The following is a 22,668-nucleotide window of genomic DNA, read 5'->3' as shown; positions in this document are numbered from 1 at the left end:
ACTCCTCGAAGTCATTGATCATCTTCACTTCCACCTCCCCTGTGGGCAGCAAATTCCAGGTCATTACCACCCACTGCATAAAAAAGTGTTTCCTCATATTCCCTCTGCATCTCTTGCCCAAATCTTTCCATTTGTGTCCCCTGGTCCTTGTACCATCTGTTAATGGGAACACCGTTTCCTTGTCTAACTTATCTAAGCCTGTCATAATCTTGTACACTTCTATTAAATCTCCCTCAATCTCCCTTGTTCTAAGGAGAACAAACCCAGCTTTTCTAACCCAACCTTGTAACTAAAATTCTCCATCCTTGGAACCATTCTGGTAAATCTCCTCTGCACCCTCTCAAGGACCCTCCCATCCTTCCTGAGGTGTGGTGACCAGAACAGGACGCAATACTGCAGTTGGGATGCCAGTACATTTCCTCAGCCTCCAGCATGTTCGTATAACACCTATCTACTTTTGCACCCATTTCCTTTCAAATTTAGTACGTTCTGCCTTGTGCTGATGTATTTCCAGAAGTTCTTGCAATTTAAGATGGGGGTCATCCTGCTTTTTGAATGGCTTGTTGAATAGGACACTGATGCTAGTTATTTCTGTAGGAAGCATAACAAGTTCCTGTAGTGTTCTTGCACCAGAGAACTATCTGTAACTAAATTATGTTTTAAAATATAAAATGCTCTTTTCATTGAAGAATTGAGATCATCAGTGCAAAAATGTGAGCAGCTTCTGTATTCATGTATTTCTAGTTATTGTGGAATTTCTATTTGGTCTAGTTCTAGACTTAATTGTTTTGCCAGGATAGTCTGTCAATTCTGACAAGATAATTAATTCTGTCTGCTCAGACCTACCCAGGGAGGCTTGCATTGATGTGGTAAAAGTAACATTACTGGCCTGTGACATGTTACATATCTCATTCCCCCATAATCACCTGCTGATAGAGTACAACCACTGAGTAATGGGGAGAGGGGTCAGGGACTGTGTTACGACCAGGTGCGAAAGAGGTCCAGGGTTCCCTTTCAGCTTTCACCTGGTCTTACTGTAACAGGGCTTAATTTTAAACACACCGTGTTTTAGTTTCCCCTTGGTGAATACTTGTTCACCACTTTCCAATTATAAGGCAAAGAAAGCAGCACAAACAGGCTTTCTTAGGTTTAAAGAAGAACAGTTGAAATGTATTAAACTTAAACTCTAATTTGGTTGACGCCTACGGATACACAACGTGCCCACGCTAGCATACATACGCGATACCCACATACAGAAGAAAAATAAAGTGGAAAAGTTTGAGGCAATATCTGAAGAGTTGTTGTTGCGGTTCTTCAAGCTCACTGTAGAGTCCTTGATTGTAGGCAGATCTTGCTTTTCGTTGGCGCCCAGTATTCTTCTTAAACCTTATTCGCTGTAGGGGACTTTTCTCTCCTGGGGTTCATGTGTCTTCAGTGGATTCAGAGGCTTGTGAGAAAGAGAATGGAGCAGACAGAAGAGATCTTCTCAGTCCAGGAGCAAACAGACACTCTGCCTTCAAATTCTCTGTGGCCAGTTCGAATGAGAACCCTGGAACAGCCAGGTAGTCATGTGACCAGCTGTTCCAACCAGTCCTGGCTCTTGTGGATTGTATCCTCCTTATGTGGAATGCCCTTCCTCACCTTCGATGTCTGTTAGTATGCAAATGTTTTTTCTGGCCATGGCTGATCTGTTTAACAAGTCATTTCCTTGCTCCAACAACAGTTAAAAATCAATGTTCATGACAAAATTGATGTGCCTCATTCTTGGTAGGTGGGGGTCTAACATGACAGACTGAGATATGAAAAATCAAGTTTCAGCACTTAAGCTTCAGGCAGCAAAGAGCCAGATGTGTTCTTTCAACCTGGAATAATTGCTGAAATCCAGCACTAGTAATTTAAATTCTAAGTGAATCTTGAATTCTTATGAGAGAACAATGGATTGGGAATTCTGGTGTCATTGGCATCTGGGATAATGCCAGTTTTGGACTCATGGCAATTTCAGGATTTGTAAGATTTGCATATCCTTTGTTTTGCAATAAAGCTGAAAATTTGGATGTGCCTTTTTTTAAAAATAAGGTTGTTAGGAACTAGATTTTAGTGATTCAATTTTATTTTCTTGATAATTTAGCAAATTATATGGTAGAATTGTTCCAAAATACTTATTTTAGTTCAAGGAACATAACTTGAAGCACTGAAGAGCCTTTTTATGTGTATAGTTGTGGCTTAATTGCTGGTATATTTTTAAACTATTTTTAAAAAGACCTTTTTTCCTTCACATGTCACCCAAAGTCTGCTTGTGTAGTATGTTGGATAATTAGTTCTGTTCGAGCAGCAGGGGCACGTTCCTTTCTTGGATGACACAGCAGGCTGCAAGCTTATTTTGACATTCTCCTCCTACTTCAATGAGCTATTTTGTTGAGCGCTTCCTGACTTCACACAGCACTGTTCTTTTATATGAACACTAATATTGTGGACTGCAGTTAATTGCTGAATTTAAGTGTCTCAATTAGTTCAATTACCATTTCTTCTAGTCAGGAGCCAATGGAACAGTAATTACAGAGAGGGTGATGATCAGCCACTCTTTTAAATAGAAGAAAGGATTTTTTGCATGTATGATTATCCAGGTGATGGGCAGTGCTGTAAATGGAATGCATCCCACTTTATGTCCAGTAATTTCTACTCTGTATTAGACGTGGTTAAAAAGATTAGAATGAAATGAAAGGACATGGACATTCTACAAGTTATTTGAACATGACGTCTGACCCCTCTATGACGATACCCAGACACACGCATTCCAAGTGATTACTTCTATTATTGTTATATATCTCCAGTGTTTGAATTTATATGTTACAGAATCTAAATGACAGCTTCCACTTCCAACAGTTTGATGATGTAAATCAAGTGAATCCCAGCAGAACACTTCTGACACCCAACATTGCGCTGTGAATCAGGCTGATTGTAGGCCATTTCTGAGAATTTTAAAAACCAATTCTTATTAAATCAAATGCAGATGGGTTTTAAAACAACAATAATGTGCAATAAAGTATGTCAAGAAGCAATACAAGGAATAAGCACCTTCTATTTAAAGCAAATGGCTGTAAGATCTTCTTCTGAGTAAAGTGTTGTTAGCTGAGTCACTTTACCACAATTAAAAAGCAATAGTTCCTCTTAATGTCACTTGGTTGCTACTTGCTCATAGTGTATACTGCTAGTCTTAATAATCTTTGTAAAGGTTTCTAGATTTAGCTATCTTGATTTATAACATCTAAGAGGCTGCTGTGGTCCAAATTATTAAATTATCCTAATATAGACTGGGATAGTAATAGTGTAATAGGCAGAGAGTTTCTAGAGTGTGTTCAGGAGAATTTTCTACATCAGTATGTGCCACTCCAGTGAGGAAAGAGGCATTGCTGGTTTTGGTTCTGGGGAATGAGATGGATCAGGTGTCAGTAGGGGAACACTTAGGGGACATAGTTTCATAAGTTTTAGGTTGGCTATGGGAAAGAAAAATAATTAGTTGGGTAGGGCCAACTTCAATGGATCTGGCCCAGGTAAATTGGAATCAAAGATTGGCAGGCAAAACAGTAGTGGAACAATGGGCTGCCATTAAAGAGATAGTTTGGGTACAGCCAAGGTACAGTCCTACGAGGGGGAAAGGTAGAGCAAACAAATTCAGAGCTCCCTGGATAATGAAATATAGAGATTAAGATGAAGCTGAAAAAGAATGCATATGACAGATGGCAGGTGAATAACACAATTGAGAACCAAGCTGAGAATAGAAGGTTTAGAGGGGAAGTGAAAGATCAAATCAGAGAAGCAAACAGAATATGAGAAGAGACTGGCAGCTAACATAAAAGAGAATCCAAAAGTGTTTGAAAAGTATATAAATAGAAGAGTGGTAAAAGGAGGATTGGGACCTAAAAGAGGATTTATGCATGGAGACAGGGGGGATTGCTGTGGTAGTAAATGAGTACTTTGCATATGTTTTTACCAAGAAAGAAGAAGCTGCCAAAGTCATAGTGAATGAGGAAGTAGTTGAGACACTGGATGTTTGAAAAATTGGTAAAGCAGAGGTATTGGATAGGCTGGGTGTACTTAAAGTTGATGAGTCAGCATCCAAGGATACTGAGGGAATTGAGGGTGGAAATTGCGGAGGCACAGGCAATATTCTTTCAGTCCTCCTTAGATATAGGAATGGTGCCAGAGGACTAGAGAATTGCAAATGTTACAGCCTTGTTCAAAAAAGCATGTCAGGATAAGCCCAGAAACTACAGGCCAATCAGTTTAATCTCGGTACCGGGAAAGCTTTTAGAAACGATAATCCAGGACAAAATTAACAATCACTTGGACAAATGTGTGTTAATTGAGGAAGCCAGCGCAGATTTGTTGAGGGCAAATTGTGTTTTATTAACTTGCGTGAATGTTTGATGAGATAATAGAGTTGATTGATGAGGGTAATGCAATTGATGTGGTGTAATGGATCTTCAAAAGGCATTTGATAAAGTGCCACATAACAGGCTTGTCAGCAAAGTTAGAGCCCATGGAATAAAAGGGACAGTAACAGCATGGATATGAAGTTGGCTGAGTGACAGGAAACAGAGAGTAGTGGTGGACGGTTGTTTTTTGGACTGGTATATAATGGGATTTCCCAGGGGTTGGTGTTAGCCCCCCTGCTTTTCTTGATATGTATTCATGACCTAAAATTGGGTGTACAGGGCACAATTTCAAAAATTGCGGATGACACAAAACTTTGAAGTATTGTGAACTGTGAAGACGATAGTGTTAAACTTCAAGAGGACATGTAGAAATAGCAAACAAGTGGCAGATGAAATAGGAAGATCGAAGAGAGGCGAGGTGGAAAATTGCTCAAGTATCTCATGTCCACAAAAAGCAGGACAAATCCAATCCAGCCAATTATCAGCCCAACAGTCTACTCTCCACCATCAGAAGAGTGATGGAAAATGTCGTTGATAGTGCTATCAAGCAGCACGTACACATGCGAAGTAGGAGCAGGAGTAGGCCACTCAGCCCTTCGAGCCTGCTCCGCCATTCAGTAAATTCATAGCTGAACTGATTACTCCACATTTACACCTACCCCCGATAACCTTCCAACCCGTTGCTCATCAAGAATCTATCTACCTCTGCCTTAAAAATATTCAAATATTCTGCTTCCACCGCCTTTTGAGGAAGAGAATTCCAAAGACTCATGACCTTCTGAGAAAAGGTTTCTCCTCATTTCTGTCTTAAATGGGCGACCCCTTATTTTTAAACAGTGATCCCTAGTTCTAGATTCTCCCACAAGGGGAAACATCCTTTCCCCATCCACCCTGTCAGGACCCCTCAAGAACTTGTATGTTTCAATTAAGTTGCCTTTTACTGTTCTAAATTCCAGCGGATACAAGCCTAGCTTGTCCAATCTTTCCTCGTAAGACAGCCCGCCCATTCCAGGTATTAGTCTGGTTAAACCTTCTCTGTACTGTCTCCAATGCATTTAGATCCTTCCTTAAATAAGGAGACCAGTACTGTATGCAATACTCCAAATGTGGTCTCACCAATGCCCTGTATAGCTGAAGCATAACCTCCCTACTTTTGTATTCAATTCCCCTCATGATAAACAATAACATTCTATTTGCTTTCCTAATTACATGCTGTACCTGCATACCAACCTTTTGCAATTCATGTACTAGGACACCCAGATCCCTCTGCATTTCAGAGCTCTGCAATCTCTCATCATTTAGATAATATGCTTTTTTATTCTTCCTGCCAAAGTGGACAATTATCCGCTTTCCTACATTATACTGCATTTGCCAGGTCCTTGCCCATTCACTTAACCTATCTTGTATCCCTTTGTAGCCTCCACATGTCCTCTTCACAAGTTACTTTCCTACCTGTCTTTGTATCGTCAGCAAATTTAGCAACCATACCTTTGGTCCCTTCATCTAAGTCATTTATATAAATTGTAAAAAGTTGAGGTCCCTTCACAGATCCCTGTGGCACACCACTTGTTACATTTTGCCAACCAGAAAATGACCCTACTCTCTGTTTCCTGTTAGTTAGCCAATCTTCTCTCCATGCCAATATGTTACCCCTACACCATGAGCTTTTATTTTCCACAATAACCTTTGGTGTGGCACCTTATCAAATGCCTTCTGGAAATCTAAGTACAATACATCCACCAGTTCCCCTTTATCCACAGCATTTGTAACTCCCTCAAAGAACTCTAATGAATTGGTTAACCATGATTTCCCTTTCACAAAACCATGTTGACTCTGCCTGATTACCTTGAATTTTTCTAGATGCCCTGCTTTAATAATAATCTTTAATAATAGCTTCTAACATTTTCCCTAATACAGATGTTAAGCTAACTGGCCTGTAGTTTCCTGCTTTCTGACTCCCTCCCTTTTTGAATAAAGGAGTTACATTTGCTATTTTCCAATCTAACGGAACCTCCCCGAATCTAGGGAATTTTGGAAAATTAAAACTAATACATCAACTATCTCACAAGCCACTTCTTTTAACACCCTAGGATGAAGTCCATCAGGACCCGAGGACTTGTCAGCCTGCAGCTCCAACAATTTGTTCAGTACCACTTCCCTGGTGATTGTAATTTTCTTGAGTTCCTCCCCCACTTCCATTTCCTGACTACCAGCTAATACTGGGATGTTACTTGTCTCCTCAACAGTGAAGACTGATGCAAAATATCTGTTCAATTCATTTGCCATCTCCTTATTATCCATTATTAATTCCCCAGACTCACATTGTAGAGGACCAACGCTCACTTTGTTAACTTTTCTTTTTTAAATATCTATAGAAACTCTTACTATCTGTCTTTATATTTCCAGCTGACTTTCTCTCGTACTCTAATTTTACCTTCCTTATCAATCTTTTAGTTATTCTTTGCTGTTTTTTTATATTCTGTCCAATCTTCTGACTTGCCTCCCATCTTTGTGCAATTATCAGCTTTTTCTTTAAGTTTGGTACTATCTTTAACTGTTTTAGTTAACCGTGGATGGTGGGTCCCACCCTTGGAATTTTTTTTTCTTGTTGAAATGTATCTATTCTGTGTATTCTGAAATGTCCCCTTAAATGTCTGCCACTGCATCTCTTTTGATCTACCCCTTAACCTGATTTGCCAGTTCACTTTAGCTAGCTCTGCTTTCATGCCCTCATAATTGCCCTTATTTAAGTTTAAAATACTAATTTTTTTTATTCATTCATGGGATGTGGGCGTTGCCATGTCCTTAGAGCATTAGCTTGGGCTCTGGATTACTAGTCCAGTGACATTACCACTACTCCACAGCCTCCCCAATTCTGTGGATCAGGCAAATTACAAGGGGGTCCTGCTTTGTTACTCAGTGCACCAAGTTTTGAATATTTTTCCACAGTGAAGCTAAATAATGTGAGGTTTTTTTTATCTGCTATCTGTTCATGTTCTCAACCTCTGAAAATGCAGCTTTTTATCTGGATGTTTGAGGGTACCCAAAAGCAACACTGTAATTTGTGTTGTAACCCTGTTTGATTTTGCAATAGAAGTTGACAAAACTTTACTTAATGACTTTCCATCATAGTAGGCTGAAATCAGGAAATTAAGTGTATTTATCAATGAGAATTCCAAAAGATACATGTTTTTGCATTGATATCCTATGTTAAAATGGTTACCACAAGGATCAGTACTTGGGCCTCAGCTACTTACTTAGATGAGGGGACTGAGTGTAATGTATCCAAGTTTGCTGACGATACAAAGTTAGGTGGAAAAGTAAGCAGTGAGGAGGATGCATAGAAGCTGCAGAGGGATACAGACAGGTTGGGTGAGCGGGAAAGAACATGACGGGTGGCATACAATGCGGCACAGTGTGAAGTTATCCAGTTCGTTAGGAAAAATACAACACCAGAATATTTTTTGAATGGTGGGTGAGTGGGAACTGTTTCCATTCAGAGGGACTGGGTGTCCTTGTATAGGAATCATTGCAAGTTAACAGACAGCTACAACAAGCAATTAGGAAGGCAAGTAGTATGTTAGCTTTTGTTACAAAGGGATTGGAGTACAAGAGTGAAGAAGTCTTACTACAATTACACAGGGCAGTGGTGAGACTTCAGTGGCTTCTTTTCCTGCTCCCGCACTGTTATTTCCTTGGTCCCCTCCTGTTTCTCTTTCACCTGCTGCCCCTCGACGATATCATCCAAAAACACACCTGCGCTTAGGACACCCAGCTCTACTTCACCACCACCTCTTTCAGCTCCTCCACGTTTCTAAATTGTCAGGCTACATGTCTGCCATCCAGTACTGGATGATCAGAATTTTTCTTCAATTAAATATTGGGAAGATAGAAGCTGTCGTCTTCAGTCTCCGTAACAAACTGCGTTCCCTAGCCACCAACTCCATCCCTCTCCCTGGCAACTGTCTGCTGCTGAAACCATCATCCACGCCTTTGTTACCACTAGACTTAGCTATTCGAATGCATTTCTTGCCAGCCTCCCATGTTGTACCCTCCATAAACTTGAGGTCATCCAAAACTTTGCTTGTGCTCCAACTCCCAAGTCCCGTTCATCAATCACTCCTGTGCCTCTTGGTTAAGGAATGCCTTCATTTTAAAAGTCTCACCCTTGTTTTCAAATCCTTTCATGGTCTTGCCACTTACTATCTTTGTAATCTCCTCCAGTCCTTCAACCCTCCAAGGTATCTGCGCTCCTCTTATTCTGGCCTCTTGAGCATTCTTGATTTTAATTACTCCACAATTGGTGGCAGTGTCTTTAGTTGTCTAGGCCCTAAGCTCCGGAATACCCTCCCTATACCTCTTTGCTTCTCTGCCTCTTTTTGCTCTTTTAAGACACTCCTTAAAACCTACCTGTTTGACCAAGGTTTTGGTCATCTGCCCTAATATCTCCTTATATGGCTCGGTGTCAGATTTTTGCTCTATAATGAAGCACCTTGGGATGTTTTATTACGTTATAGACAATATATAAATACAAGTTGTTGTCGTTCTTCCTTCTGCAGTCAGAGTGCACCACGCTTTTAAGAGGTGCTGACTGCCTTTAAGTAGTGTCAGATCCAACCAATTTCCGGTCTCCCCCACCTCCTCCAACACCCACCCCACAAACAAACTTGCAAACAATGCACACTGCACACCTGTTTCATTATAATGGGGTTTCCCACACAAATTTAGCATGCTGCCTGGGACCATGTGAACAGACACAAGCAATGCTGCCCATCCCCCTGTGCACCCGTTATTGCTGCAATCGAATTTCTAGGCTGTTGCCCTTCTAACCAAATCCTGTAATTTGCCAGACATTACCTGAAAGTGTCTTGTGACATTTTATTTAAGCTCCCAGTAACAAAATCAATAGCCATAGCAACAGCTTTTGAACCTCCAAGGTGCAATAGTACAATATCTAATCAAGAGAGTAGAGACAGGAAAAGAAAAGGTAACACAGTTGTTTTATTCCTATTGGCAAACACACAGGCCATGATTTTGCGTGAATCGGCAAGGAGAGGAAGGCAGGGCCAGAATCGGGTGGTGTTGACGCTCCTGCTCCGATCCCCGATCTCGTCAAAATCTCATGCCAGCCAGCCAGTTAACGGTCAGCAGGCAAGGGGCTGACCATTCAGCAGTTGGAGGTGGGACGGCAACAGTGGCCATGTTACCAGCTGATGCTGACGGATGTTCTGGTGCCGTCTTTTCGGACTGCTAGCACTGGAATGCACGGACCTGCTTCGAGCCTCCTTCAGACCTGCTTCAGGCTTCCTTCAGCCCTGCTTCAGCCATCCCCTCAAGACCTCCTGTGCAACACTGCCGGTGGGGGAAGGCCAAGTGGTCAGCGAGGCCGGCATAGCGAAGGCCAGCGGGGAGAGGCACAGTCTTTCGTGACACTGTCGCTCTGACATCCGGAGGTACCTTATCCTCTGTCTGTGCACACTTGCTGCAGGGTATCTTCTGCTCCACACTGGCACCTGCTCATGGTCCTCTCTGCAGCCTTCTATCGCTTCCCCAGCAAGTGGCTGTGAAGTTGCTGCTGTCTGGATCTCTGTGACGGCACCTTCTTCACTCTTTGGATCTCCCTCTCGCTGGAGGACCTGCCTCGATGATGACCAAGATAGGTACTGCCATTCTACCAGATGCTTCCTCCAAAGACCACACCCTGCACCCCTCAATGCACCCTAGTGCCAGAAGCCAGATGGTACTGTGGAGACTCGACCCCAAAGCACCTGAACTTCCCCTCCTCAATGCAGATTGCTCTGGCAGCGTTGCCCTAGCCTTCCTGTGAAGGCACAATGACATCAGCTGCTGCCCCGTTGCCACCCTGATATACCTACTGAAGCTCTGACACACCGTGGCCCCTGTGCGCTTGCCAGAAAATTCAAATGGGCCTGTAAAATACAGTTCAATTACAACTTTAATCACCTTAACTACTACTTAATTCCTGTTTTTCAAAAGTGCATGCCATTCACACTTGACTTTGCGCCTGCCGCTGCTCTGGACCCGGTGCGATGATGGCAGAAGTCAATGCTGATTTTTTTCTTTGCCCCCACCTCCCACACCGCCTCCAATACTACTGGGCGTCCCCAAAGGGGCTGGAAAATCCTTACCACAGCTTCTACTAGGCAACCTCAGGGATGCATTGTTGTGAAATCATGAAGATGCCATAACTCAATTACCCTACTGAAAGAAGTTGTGGAAAGGTTAAAATGAAAATCTGTATGTGTCAATCTGACACCAGCAGAAGAATATTGATTTCAAGGTTATGAGAATATTTTCTTTTCTCCCGTAGGTTTCCTGATTAGTTTACTGTTACGGCACGTGGTGAGGGGTGTGGGTGGTTCCCACTGTTCAACTCCCACCTGACTGCAGCAAGTGTTTTTGGTTATTAGGATTTAACCCCTTGGTGTTTTATTTGTCAAATAAACAGACAGTGACAAGTTTTCTTGTAGGTTTAAAACAGAAAGTAAGTTATTTATTGATCAATACACCTTAACCAGAAATTGTCAGAAGTGCCTCCACTCACGCATTTGCTCATGCACACACATGCACACAAAGAGATAGGGAGTAAAAGGGGTATGTGGGGGTAGGTTTTGGGGGCCACGGTAAACCTGTTGAATTCTCTCGGAAGTCAACTTCTCATTGGTTGCAGGCCTGAGGTGTTTGTAGGTTTCTCTCTTCGTTGAAAGTTCAGTTGAAAACAGTGGATCACTTCTAGTTCACTGGTGTATAAGTACAGATCAAGAATTCTACAGCAGGTCGCATCTCTTCTGGCTGCTGGATTTCTCCCAGCCCCTTAGCTGGAAAAGCTGTTTGGTGATGCTTCTTTCTCTCTCTCTCTCTCTACGGCCGCCTTTTAAAGTAAAAATTTGCTACATCTTGCCTCTGCTGGGAGACAGGTATTTTCTTGTTCCACTTCTCCACAGGTCACAACATATATTTAAATGTTTACCCAGTTACCGATACGATCAATCATAGACTCCACTCTTTATCCTAGATTAAAATACACCAACCAGGTTTCTTTAATAAACAACAAAATTATCAGTTTACTATAAAACAAGACATAACCAGTAATGAAGCAAAGCATTAACACACAGATTAAAATATGAAAGTTTCCTTTTACCTTAGTCCTTCTCACACACTGAAAAAAATAGAGATTGTTTCTTAGAGCTCTGTTACAAGAAAAGACAAAAAAGAATACTTTAGCCAAATACTTGCTAATTCGTGAAGAAAAAGAGAAGATATGGGAAGATGTCAGTTGTCCCTTTTTTGGGTTGATGTCCCAAATACCCGTAGACGGCTGTCACTGGGATCTTTCTTTGGAGCAGTTTGTTCAGGCGCTGTTGAGGATTTATCCGTCAAGTTTTTCCAGCGTCTCAGGAGAAATGCAGCAACAGGGGTTTCAGGCAGGCCTTTCAGGATGAATGTAGCATCAATTTCTCTATTTCATACACTTGCTTCTAAGAGCTTCTCATTGGCAAGCTTTTCATAGAGATGCAACAGGCTGAGCTGGGGTTTTGTCCTGCAGGTTGATTTTTAAACTCCTTTTCAAAACACTTTCCATACCCCAACTGCCTGTCCAAAGCGAAACCAAAACAATATCTCAAGCGTCAAGCCTCCTGACCCCTATAAATCTTGATCTGGCACTTCTCTGTAAACATCTTCTCCAAGTCAAAAAGTCCTTGCTGGGTAATTATCTGAAGACAGGTGACTACCAGTAAGGGTCGTTTACAAAAAAGTCCAAAAGACCTTACAATGACCTCTTTTTAAAAAAAAAACTAAGGCCGGAATTTTATGCCATGCCATCGAGCCAGATGGTTGGTGTAAAATGTGGCAGGAAGCCTTCCTGACCCACTCCTGCCTCCGCCCCACTTTACGTAGGGTGGAGGGGGCGAGAAACGGGCCGCCCGTCCCAGGTCAATCAAGGCGCTTAAGTTGCCAGTTAACTAACGGCCACTTAAGGGCCTTTGTCCACCTCCACGCAGATTTTACGCATGGCAAGCGGGCGTCTTGGAGCCGGGAAAGGCTGCCCAGGAAAAGCTGGTGGCCTCTCCGCACTCTGGGGGTAGGCCCTGACAATTGGGCACAGGGTGCCCGATTAAGGGCCACCCCTGCTTCCCCAACCACCCCCAGGAGCCAAGATGCCCCCCATCCACCCCCAAATGACCACCCTTGCCTTGCCGGGGCCCGACTGATTATCCTTGGCGAGGCAGCCCAAACTTACCTGGACTCCTGGCTCCATGTCCTCGGCTGGGCTGCAATCCCAGCAGTGGCCACCACTCCCAGTAGTGCTGCTGGGACTAAGAGCTGCCGACCCGCTGATTGGCCGGCAGCTCAATGAGGCAGGACTTCCTCCCTCAAGTGGGTGGAAGTCCTGCCTCAGAACAGTTAAAGTCTGAGGACCTGTAAAGTGCAGGACAGATCGCCAGGCTAGGTGGAAGCAGGTTCGCCACCGACTTTTACGTCAGTGGCTAGCTCCCTTCCGCCCAACATAAAATCCAGCCCTAAGCCCAGCATCTATGGAATCCTTTTTTTTTTCAGTTTTAAAACACAAGTTCTCAAATTTTAATAAAAAATGAAAGTACTTTCGTAACACCTCCACCCTTGGAAGAATGAAACACCGTTTTCAAATGTGTTTCATTACAAAGAGTGAGGAAAAAAACGGAAGATGAAAAATATTTTACAACACATTTTCACACACACAGTCGTTCAGCGAATACAGTTCTGTTTTGTACCACCTTTTCACTCCGATAACTCAAGGCAAAGTTAAATTCTGGATAAAGCATCTGCAGTCATATTATTTTGCCCTGCAGTGTGGCTAATCTTTAAGTGATAAGGCTGCAATAATAAACTCCATCAGAATAGTCTTACATTTTGGTTTTTGAATTTTTCCACAAATGCCAGGGGGTTACGATCAATGTGTACCAGTGACTCTTTGTAGTTGTGGCAGACATAGACCTCAAAATGCTTAAGAGCTAGTAATAAGCCTAGGGTTTTTTTTTTCCACTGTTGAATATCTTTTTTGGTGTTGACAGCTTTTTGGAAAAGTAACCCACTGGCCTTTCTTTGTCCAACTCATCGTCTTGTAACTGGACTGCACCGACCCCCAGGTCACGAGCATCAATTGTTACCTTGAACTGCTTAGTGAAGTTTGGGGCAGCCAACACTGGTTCATTAATCAAAATTGCTTTCAGCCTCTCAAAAGATGCTTGGCTCTCCCCTAACCACACTACCTTGGTTTTCTTTTTTTGTAGCAAATCTGTCAGTGGAGCAACTAAAATTTGGTATAAACTTGCGATAGAAACCACAAATCTCCAAAAACTTCATGAATCTTGCTTAGTCCTAGGGGTAGGGAAGTTCACCAATGCTTGAACTGTCGCTGTTCTTGGCAACAATTGTCTTTGCCCAGCTATATGCCCAAGGTAGGTCACTTTCGCTTTTGCAGATTCGCTTTTGGCAAGGTTTGTCAGCCAATAGTAATTTTCTAAACAGAGCTTCTAGTTGTTCCAAGTGGTCCTTCTACGTGTCACTGTATACCAGCACATCATCAAGGTAAACCACACAGTTAGGAACACTAGTTACCACTTGGTTCATTAGTTTCTGAAAAGCGACTGGGGCATTTTTTAGCCTGAATGGCATCACTTGACATTGGAAAAGGCCTATGCAGAATCTATTTGAACCATCAGGTTTAGACATTAACACCACGGGGGAACTGCAGCTGCTTTGACTGGGTTTAATTAGGTGGTTTTCCAACAGGTTTTGAATTTCTACTTTTACCTGGGCCTGTTCCTCTGGACTTAAGCGATAAGGATGCTGTTTTATAGGAAAGAATTCCCCTACATCCACATTATATGTGGCCAAGGTTGTACACACGGTTTTGTCCCTACAGATTCTTTTAAATGCTGTGAGTAGTCTTGTCAGGTCTTCTTGTTGGGCATCTAAACATGAAACCATAGTGTACAATCTCCCTAACAATTCCTTATTAGCTAACCAGATAGTAGGAGGTTCAATTTGAGAATTGTCTAAGTCGTCTTCTGCCTCACCCTCATTCGCCCTTTCATCCTTCACATTCCCTACTACCTGACATACTGTGCTTGCTTATTCTCCACCTGGCAATGATATTGTTTCAACATATTGATGTAGCACAGCTAATTCTTTTTCCAGCTATCTGGGGTGTCAATCAAATAATTTACTTCACCAGTTCTTTTGACCACTTTATATGGACCACTGAACTGTGCTTTCAGCGGTTCTCCCTGTAAAGGCAGTGATACTAACGCCTCATCCCCTGGTTGGTATAAAACGTTTGGGTCTTGGCACGCTTGTCAGCCCATTTCTTCATGGTTGTTTGGGAAGCTTTCAGGTGTTCCTGAGTCACTTTGCAGGCTCTCGTGAGCTGTTCCAGGAACACGGATACATAATCTAACACAGAATATACGTCCCTCTGTTCTAAAAACCTTTCTTTAATTAGTTTTAGAGGACCTCTTATCTCATGTCCATAAACTAATTCAAAAGGACTAAAATTGGTAGACGCATTAGGTGAATCCCTCGTGGCAAACAAAATAAATTCGAGCCCTTTACCTCAATCATGGGGATATTCATGACAAGTATGCCGTGATCATCATTTTGAGGGTCTGATGATACCTTTCTAAAGCCCCTTGTGTCTGTGGATGGTGTGCTGAAGACTTTAATTGTGTTATATCCAAATTATCCATAACTTGCTGAAAAACTTTAGACATAAAATTGGAATCTTAATCCGACTGAATCTCAATCGGTAATCCATATCTAGTGAAGAACTGGGTTAACTTCTCTACACTACCTTAGCAGAAATTGTTCTAAAGGGAATGGCTTTTGGGAACTGAGTAGCCGAATCCATGATAGTGAGTATATATTGGTGTCCCGCTTTTGTTTTCGGTAAAGGTCCTACACAGTCTACCAACACCCTATTAAATGGTTCCCCAAAAATTGGTATGGGAATTTGAGGTGCCAGTTTTATGGCAGATTACGGTTTTACCACAATCTGGCACGTATGGCATGTTTTATAAGACTGCGCCACGTCCTTGGAAAGCCCTGGCCAGTAAAAATGTCGACTTATACGTGATAGGGTCTTTCGGATCCCCACATGTCCCGTTGTAGGAATTTCATGTGCTATCCTTAATGTTTCCCAGCAATACTTAGGCGTTACCACTATCTGGTGAACAACCATCCATTCTTCGTCTACAGGTCTGTGAGGAGGTCTCGACTTCCTCATCAGAATCCCACTTTTAATATAGTATCCTTCCGGAACTTCTTATGCCTCAGCTTCAGTTAGAGCTGATTGTGCCACTTTATTTAACGCTGGATCAGTTTGCTGAATCTTGATCAGAGAAGACTTGGTGAACATTTCCTTTGGATTATCCAGCTCCCCAAAGAAAGTTTCAGATATTCGTCTATCTGTCTGTGGTGCCAATTTTACCTCCGACAATGGAACCTGTTTAGCCATTGCTAGGGTCACTACACATGAAGGAAAAATTCCTGGAACGTTTTCCTGCAGCTGTTCTGTCTCTTTGACTTCACTTGGTTTTTCCGTGACTGCTGGAGAAGCTACCACCTTCGCTCCAGCAAAATCATTCCCCAGGAGTAGGTTAACTCCATCTATAGGCAAACTATAGACAACTCCTACGGTTACTGTTCCAGACATTAAGTCATATTCCAGGTGCACCCAATACAAAGATATGGGTATATACTCCCTGCCGATACCATTCACTAAAACCTTGACATTCAGTGCGCTCTCTGGTGGAAAAGTTATGCCTTTCCCCTGTAAAAGAGTTTGGGTGGCTCCTGTTAACCCTAAGTATAACTGTAGGTTTACCTGCCTCATTTGAAGGATAAGGAATTACTTTTTCTTTTGACAAGAATTCCCTATAACTCTCAGGTATCCTGTTTACGTCCCCCGCACTCACAATGGTGTTTGTACTTGGCTTTACAGCTGCAGTCAGAGCTAAAGCCTGATCTGTCGTACTCTCAGTCAGGACCGCTTTCTTTGCATTGTCGTTGTGTACCCCAGTAAGTCCCATGGGCTTATCCCACAACTTCCAGCATTCTGCACGAAGGTGTCCCACCTTGTAACAATGGTAACACTTAGGCTTGCGGACCTCATTTCCACCCTCAGCATATTTTGTTCTGGCCTGAGGAGGAAATCCCGGGGTGTACCCAGTTGTCCTTTTTCCTCCCCAGCTACTTGCCTTCCTTTCACCTTCCCACCTTCTATCCTTCTCAGGTTTGTGGGGGTAATGGACAAAGTGTTTGGGCTTATAAACAAGCTCATTATCATTAATGATTTCTGCTGCCTGTTTGGCTGTTGAAACTTTCTGGTTCTCCACATGGGTTCTTACCAACGGAGGGAGTGAATTTTTAAATTCTTCCAGGAGAATTATTTCCTTAAGATTCTCATACGTGGCCTCTACCTTTATTGCCCGCATCCAGTGATCAAAATTAATGTGCTTTACCCTCTCAAATTCTATATAAGTATGCCCAGACAATCTCCAGTGGTTCCAAAATTTCTACCTGTACACTTCAGGGACCAACTCATAAGCAGCGAGAATAGCCTTTTCTGCCATCTCATAATCTGTGGAAGCCTCCTCAGAAAGCATGGCATAAATTTCATGAGCTCGGCTCATCAACCTGCTTTGCATAAGCAGTGTACAGCTTTCCTTCGGCCACTTCATCTGTCTGGCTATTTTTTCAAAAATGAAAAATGCCTCTACATCCCTTTCTTCAAATTTTGGGAGGGCTTGCACAAACTTAAACAGCTCTCCACTTGGTCCTGGGCTGGAGTCAGATCTTCCCTCACCAAAATTTTCCTTGGAACCAAGGCCACTCTTTTGACTTAGTTCCAGCTTTATAACTTTGAATTCCCTATCTTCTCTTTCTCTTTGAAATGCTCTCTCTTGCCCTTTCCTCTCTATCACATTGAAGTTTTTTCGTTGTCAATTCTCTTTCCTGTTCAAGCTTTTTTTCATTTCCGTTGCTTTTTCTTTTTCAAGTTGAAGCTGCCTCGTCTGTAACTGAATTTTAACTAATTCAACTGCACTACCTTCTGGTTTGCTGCCTTCTTCCAATTTCAAATGTTGTGCTTTTACTTCAATTATGTCTGCTTTCTTGGCCCCTGGTATTAACTCTAACACCAACAGGTCTGTCAAATCCTGTAGTCTAACCTGGGTTAAGTTTTTCAAATCACTCAGGCATACATCCTCCTTGCCCAGAAAGGTCAGAGCAACTGACAAAAATATTCCAGTAGTGTAAACTTTGCTGTAATGCACAAGAAACCTGTTTTTTTCACTTTTCCTCTTTTCAATTATTACTACCTCACTTACAATTGCACGTTGTCGGTGTTAGGTTATCCCGCACAGAGCCCGCAATTATATGTTATGACCGAGGTGGGAGAAGTGCACTGTCTTTTCTAGTTCCTCTTCTCCACAGGTCACAACATATTGTCAGGCAGGCCCCCCACCTGCCAAAAATGAGGGAAATTTATTTCGCCACATGAACATTGATTTTAAACTGCTGATGGTGAAGAAAGAACTTGCTTTAAAAAATCAGTTGGAGACTTTGGCTGGAGAAAGATATTAGCATATCAACAGAGAAGTACTTCAAAGGACAAATTTAATCCACAATGGACTTTTGATTACCAGACATTGAAACATTCCAGGTTAACTACTAAGATGGCCGAATACACAAACAGACATGGTCGGGCCAGTTTGGTCACATGACTGACTTTTTTTTTATTCATTCAGGAATCTGGGCGTCGCTGGCTAGGCCAGTATTTATTGCTCATTCCTAATTGCCCTTGAGACTGTTGGAGGTTTTTGAATTTGAGCTTCCAACAAGGAATTTGAAATCAGAAGGCTGTTAGCCTTCCTGTCCCGTATTTTACGGATCCCCAGGCTTTAATTGGCCAGAGGCGGGACTTCCACCCACTTGAGGGAGGAGGTCCCGCCTCAGTGAGCTGCTGGCCAATCAGCGGGCCGGCAGCTCTTAGTCTCAGCAGCACCACCGGAAGCAGTGGCCACTGCTGAGAGTGCAGCCCAGCTGAATGAGGAGGACGCAATGGAACCGGGACAGAATCGTTCGTACCCTGGTGAGGCTAGGGTGGTCGTTTGGGGGGAGGGGGGTTTTGGATCCCAGGGTTGGGTTGGGAGACGGGGGCGGCCCTCAATCGGCACCCTGTGCCCGATTGCCAGGCCCCCCCCCCCCGGGATGCGGAAAGGCCAGCAGCTATAGTTGGGTGGCCTTCCACGTCCCTGGCACATCTGCTTGCCACGGATAAAATATGCGTGGAGGCAGGCAAGGGCCCTTAAGTGGCCGTTAAGTGGTCACTTAAGGGTCTTGATTGGCATCGGGCGGGTGGGCCGCTTCTCACCCCCCCCCCCCCCGCCCCCCCCCCCACCCCCAGCCGGACCTCCGTAAACTTGGTCGGAGGCGGAATCAGGGTGGTTAGGCCTCCCGGAGCCTGCCGCTCAATTTTACGCCGCCCCCACACCACCATTTGACCCGCTGGGGCGGCGTAAAATTCCGGCCATAGTGTGTTTAAAAAAAACCCCTGTCACAATAAGACCAGGTGAAGACAGTAACTGACCCCTAGACACCTTTCTCAGCTGGTCGTTACAATATATTTAAATGTTTACTCAGTTATCGATGCAGTTAATCATAGACTCTATCCTGGAATAAAATACACCAACCAGGTTTGTTTTAATATACAACAAAATTATCAGTTTATTATAAAACAAGATATAACCAGTAATGAAGCAAAGCATTAACACGCAGATTGAAATAAGAAAGTTCACTTTTACCTTAGCCGCTCACATACACACACGCAGGTTAACCGGACAAAATAGAGATTTTCTTTTTAGGGCTCTGTTACAAAAGAACACAAAAAAGAATACTTTGGCCAGATACTTGCTAATTCTTGAAGAAAAAAAAGATACAGAAAAGATGTCAGTTGTCCCTTTTGTGGTTTGGCACCCCAAATACATGTAGATGGCTGTCACTGGGATCTTTCTCTGGAATAATTTGTTCAGGTGGTGTCGAGGATTTATCTGACAGGTTTATCCAGCGTCTCAAGAGAAATGCGGCAACGGGTTTCATGCAGGCCTTTCAGGATGAATGTAGCATCAATTTCTCTATTTCTTTCACGCTTCTAAGAGCTTCTCAAAGAGATGGAAAAACTGGCAAACTTTTCAAAGAGATGGAACAGGCTGAGCTGGGGTTTTGTCCTTCAGGTCGATTTTTAAACTCCTTTTCAAAACACTGTCCATACCCCCAACTGCCTGTCCAAAGCGAAACCAAAACAATATTACAAGAGTCAAGCCTCCTGATCCCTATAAATCTTGACCTGTCACCTCTCTGTGAACATCTTCTCCAAGTCAAAAAGCCGCTACTGGATAATTTTCCAAAGACAGGTGACTACCAGTAAGGGTTGTTTACAAACCAAGTCCAAAAGATCTTAAGATAACCTGTTTTTTAAAAAAACACAATATCCAGCATCTATGGAATCTTTTTTTCAGTTTTAAAATACAAGTCCTCAAATTTTAACAAAAAATAAAAGTACTTTCATAACAATATGTGGGTTCTAGCTTGAGAGATTGTATCCAACAATCAAAAGCCATATGTTTAATTCGTTTGAACTCAATGTAAGTCTGTGCGGGCCTTTTCCTGGTGTGTCTGAATTTCTGTTTATATGTTTCAGGTACTAGCTCATACGCATTTGGAATTGGAGTTTTAGTTTGTTCAAGAGCAACTCTCTCTCTCATAACAGGGAAAAAGCTTCATGAGCCCTGCCCACGAACTTGCCTTATAAGAGGAGAGTCCAAAATTCTTTTGGCCATTTTAGCCTGGTAGCATTTTTCACAAATGAGATAAATTAGGACTCAACCTCCTTCTCATTAAATTTTGGCACTAGTCTTGAGTATCTCAGTACACCAAAGTTTTGCTCTGAATTGGGGATAATGTTTGAGTGGCCAGCAGCATTCTCATTTTGGGTTTGTAACCTTTCTAATTCAACTCTCTGCAAGTGTACTTCCTCTGTTTTCAACTGAAACTCCCTTTCTTTCTCCTTTCGAGCTGAAACTCTCGCTCTTCCTTTGCCTTTGAAGCTGAAACTCTCTCTTCCTTGTCCTTTTGAAGCTGAAACTCTCCTCCTTTTCCTCTTTTTATTGCATTTGCTCCCTTTTGCAACTGAATTGGAGCTAGAGCTACCCTTTCAGACTCCAATTCTAGGCTAAAATAAAAGCAAAATACTGCAGATGCTGGAAATCTGAAATAAAAATGAGAAATGCTGGAACCACTCAGCAGGTCTGGCGGCATCTGTGAAAAGAGAAGCAGAGTTAACGTTTCGGGTCAGTGACCCTTCTTTGGAACTCCGAAGAAGGGTCACTGACCCGAAACGTTAACTCTGCTTTTCTTTTCACAGATGCCGCCAGACCTGCTGAGTGGTTCCAGCATTTCTTGTTTTTATTTCCAATTCTAGGCTTTCTGCTTCTGTTTCAGGGGTAAATTTAAAATGGTTAGCTAGACTCTTCAGTTTTTTTTTGCTTTTTGTTTAAAAGTGATTCCTATCTCTGTAGCTCAGCTTTTTAAATCTTCAGTACTTAATTTATTTAACTTATCATGGGATATACCTACAAACTCCTTAGCATTAAATGCAGCCATCTCTTTTGTTTCTAACACTGTAGAGAAAAAAAAGCAGAAGAATACAAGAAAACCTGTTCGTTTACTTTTCCACAAATTTTAGAGGTCACTATTCCTCCCTTTTTCCAAATCTCTCATTTGTCTGGCGGTTCAGATCCTGGCTTCAAGCCCCCAATTTGTTACGCCACGTGATGAGGGGTTTGGGTGGTTCCCATTGTTCAACTCCCACCTGACTGCTGCAAGTTTTCTTTTGTTATTAGGGTTTAACCCCTTGGTGTTTTATTTGTCAAATAAACAGCGACAGGTATTCTTGCAGGTTTAAAACTGAAAGTCTGTTATTTAATGATCAATATGCCTTAACCTGAAATTGTCGCAACCGCATTTGCTCATGCATTCGCTTGCTTGCGTATGCATGCACACACATACACACAAGAAGAGACAGATAAAGAGGAAAAGGGCTAAGTGGTTATAAGTGGGGGTAGGTCTCAGGGGTCATGGTAAACCTAAAATGAAAGCAAAATATTGCGGATGCTAGAAATCTGAAATAGAAACAGAAAGTGCTAGAAATGCTTAGCAGTTCTGGCAGCATCTGTGGAGAGAGAAGCAGAGTTAACGTTTCAGGTCAGTTCTGATGAAAGGTCACTGACATGAAACATTAACTCTGCTTCTCTCTCCACAGATGCTGCCAGACCTGCTGAATTTTTCCGGCACTTTCTGTTTTTATGTCATGGTAAACCGTTGAATTCTCTCAGAAGTCAAGTTCTTGTTGGTTGCACGCCTGAGGTTTTTGTAGGTTTCTTTCTTGGTTGAAAGTTCAGTTGAAGACAGTGGATCACTTCTAATTCACTGCTGTGTAGTATGGATGTAGAATTCTACAACAAGGTGCAACCCTTCTGGCTGCTGGATTTCCCACAGCCCCTTAGCTGGAAAAGCTGTTTGGTGATGCTTCTTTCTGAGTGTCTCTCTCTATTTCTCTCTATGGCTGCCTTTTAAGGTAATAATTTGCTACATCTTTCCTCTGCTGGGAGACAGGTATTTATTTTCACTGTAGTGACTGACAATGGCCCAGGATGTAGCTACTTCACGCCTTCTTTGTTTCAGAAGAACCCATTCAATTCAGGATGGGTTTAAGATGGATGCAATTGACGTCTCTTAACTTTGAAGGCAGACAGTGTGGCAATGTTCGAATACACATTCAGCCACCTTTAGCAGATTTGACCATTTTCTTGAAAAGGCAAAGTCAATTTTTGTAACTCTTCAGTTTTAGTCTTTTTATTGTTGCACTTCTTGTAAGCGTGAAGTTACCAAGGCACCTTTCCTCTCCTAAAGGTTAAATACATAGTTAATTAGATTCTTGTTGATCAATAAGACTAAATAAAGCTTATTTATTGCACAGGTACCCTGAAGCTGATGGATGGGTCAGATAAACTCCTGTGGTCTGTTCAAGTGGATCATCAGCTCTTTGCCTTGGAAAAGTTAGATGTAACAGTGAGTGTTACCATGTTAGTCACTTAAGATTCTGTATAGC

The 22,668-nt window shown here is 42.5% G+C and overlaps 1 protein-coding gene across 5 annotated transcripts in view; it reads left to right on the top strand.

Annotated features, from left to right (window-relative positions):
* Positions 1 to 22,668, top strand: part of itfg2 (integrin alpha FG-GAP repeat containing 2) — a 131,601-nt gene that overhangs the window by 70,543 nt on the left and 38,390 nt on the right. For 4 of the 5 annotated variants that reach the window (XM_068050715.1, XM_068050713.1, XM_068050716.1 and 1 more), the window contains exon 9: positions 22,537 to 22,628. In XM_068050715.1, coding sequence (XP_067906816.1) covers positions 22,537 to 22,628 — 92 coding nt within the window. Of the gene's footprint in view, positions 1 to 1,400; positions 1,924 to 22,536; positions 22,629 to 22,668 lie in introns of those variants that run through there. The other variant, XM_068050717.1, reaches the window with a different exon arrangement.

This window comes from Heterodontus francisci, chromosome 18 (genome assembly GCF_036365525.1).
Source record: "Heterodontus francisci isolate sHetFra1 chromosome 18, sHetFra1.hap1, whole genome shotgun sequence".
Lineage (NCBI taxonomy): Eukaryota > Metazoa > Chordata > Chondrichthyes > Heterodontiformes > Heterodontidae > Heterodontus > Heterodontus francisci.
This window is presented reverse-complemented; position numbering and strand designations above follow the sequence as displayed.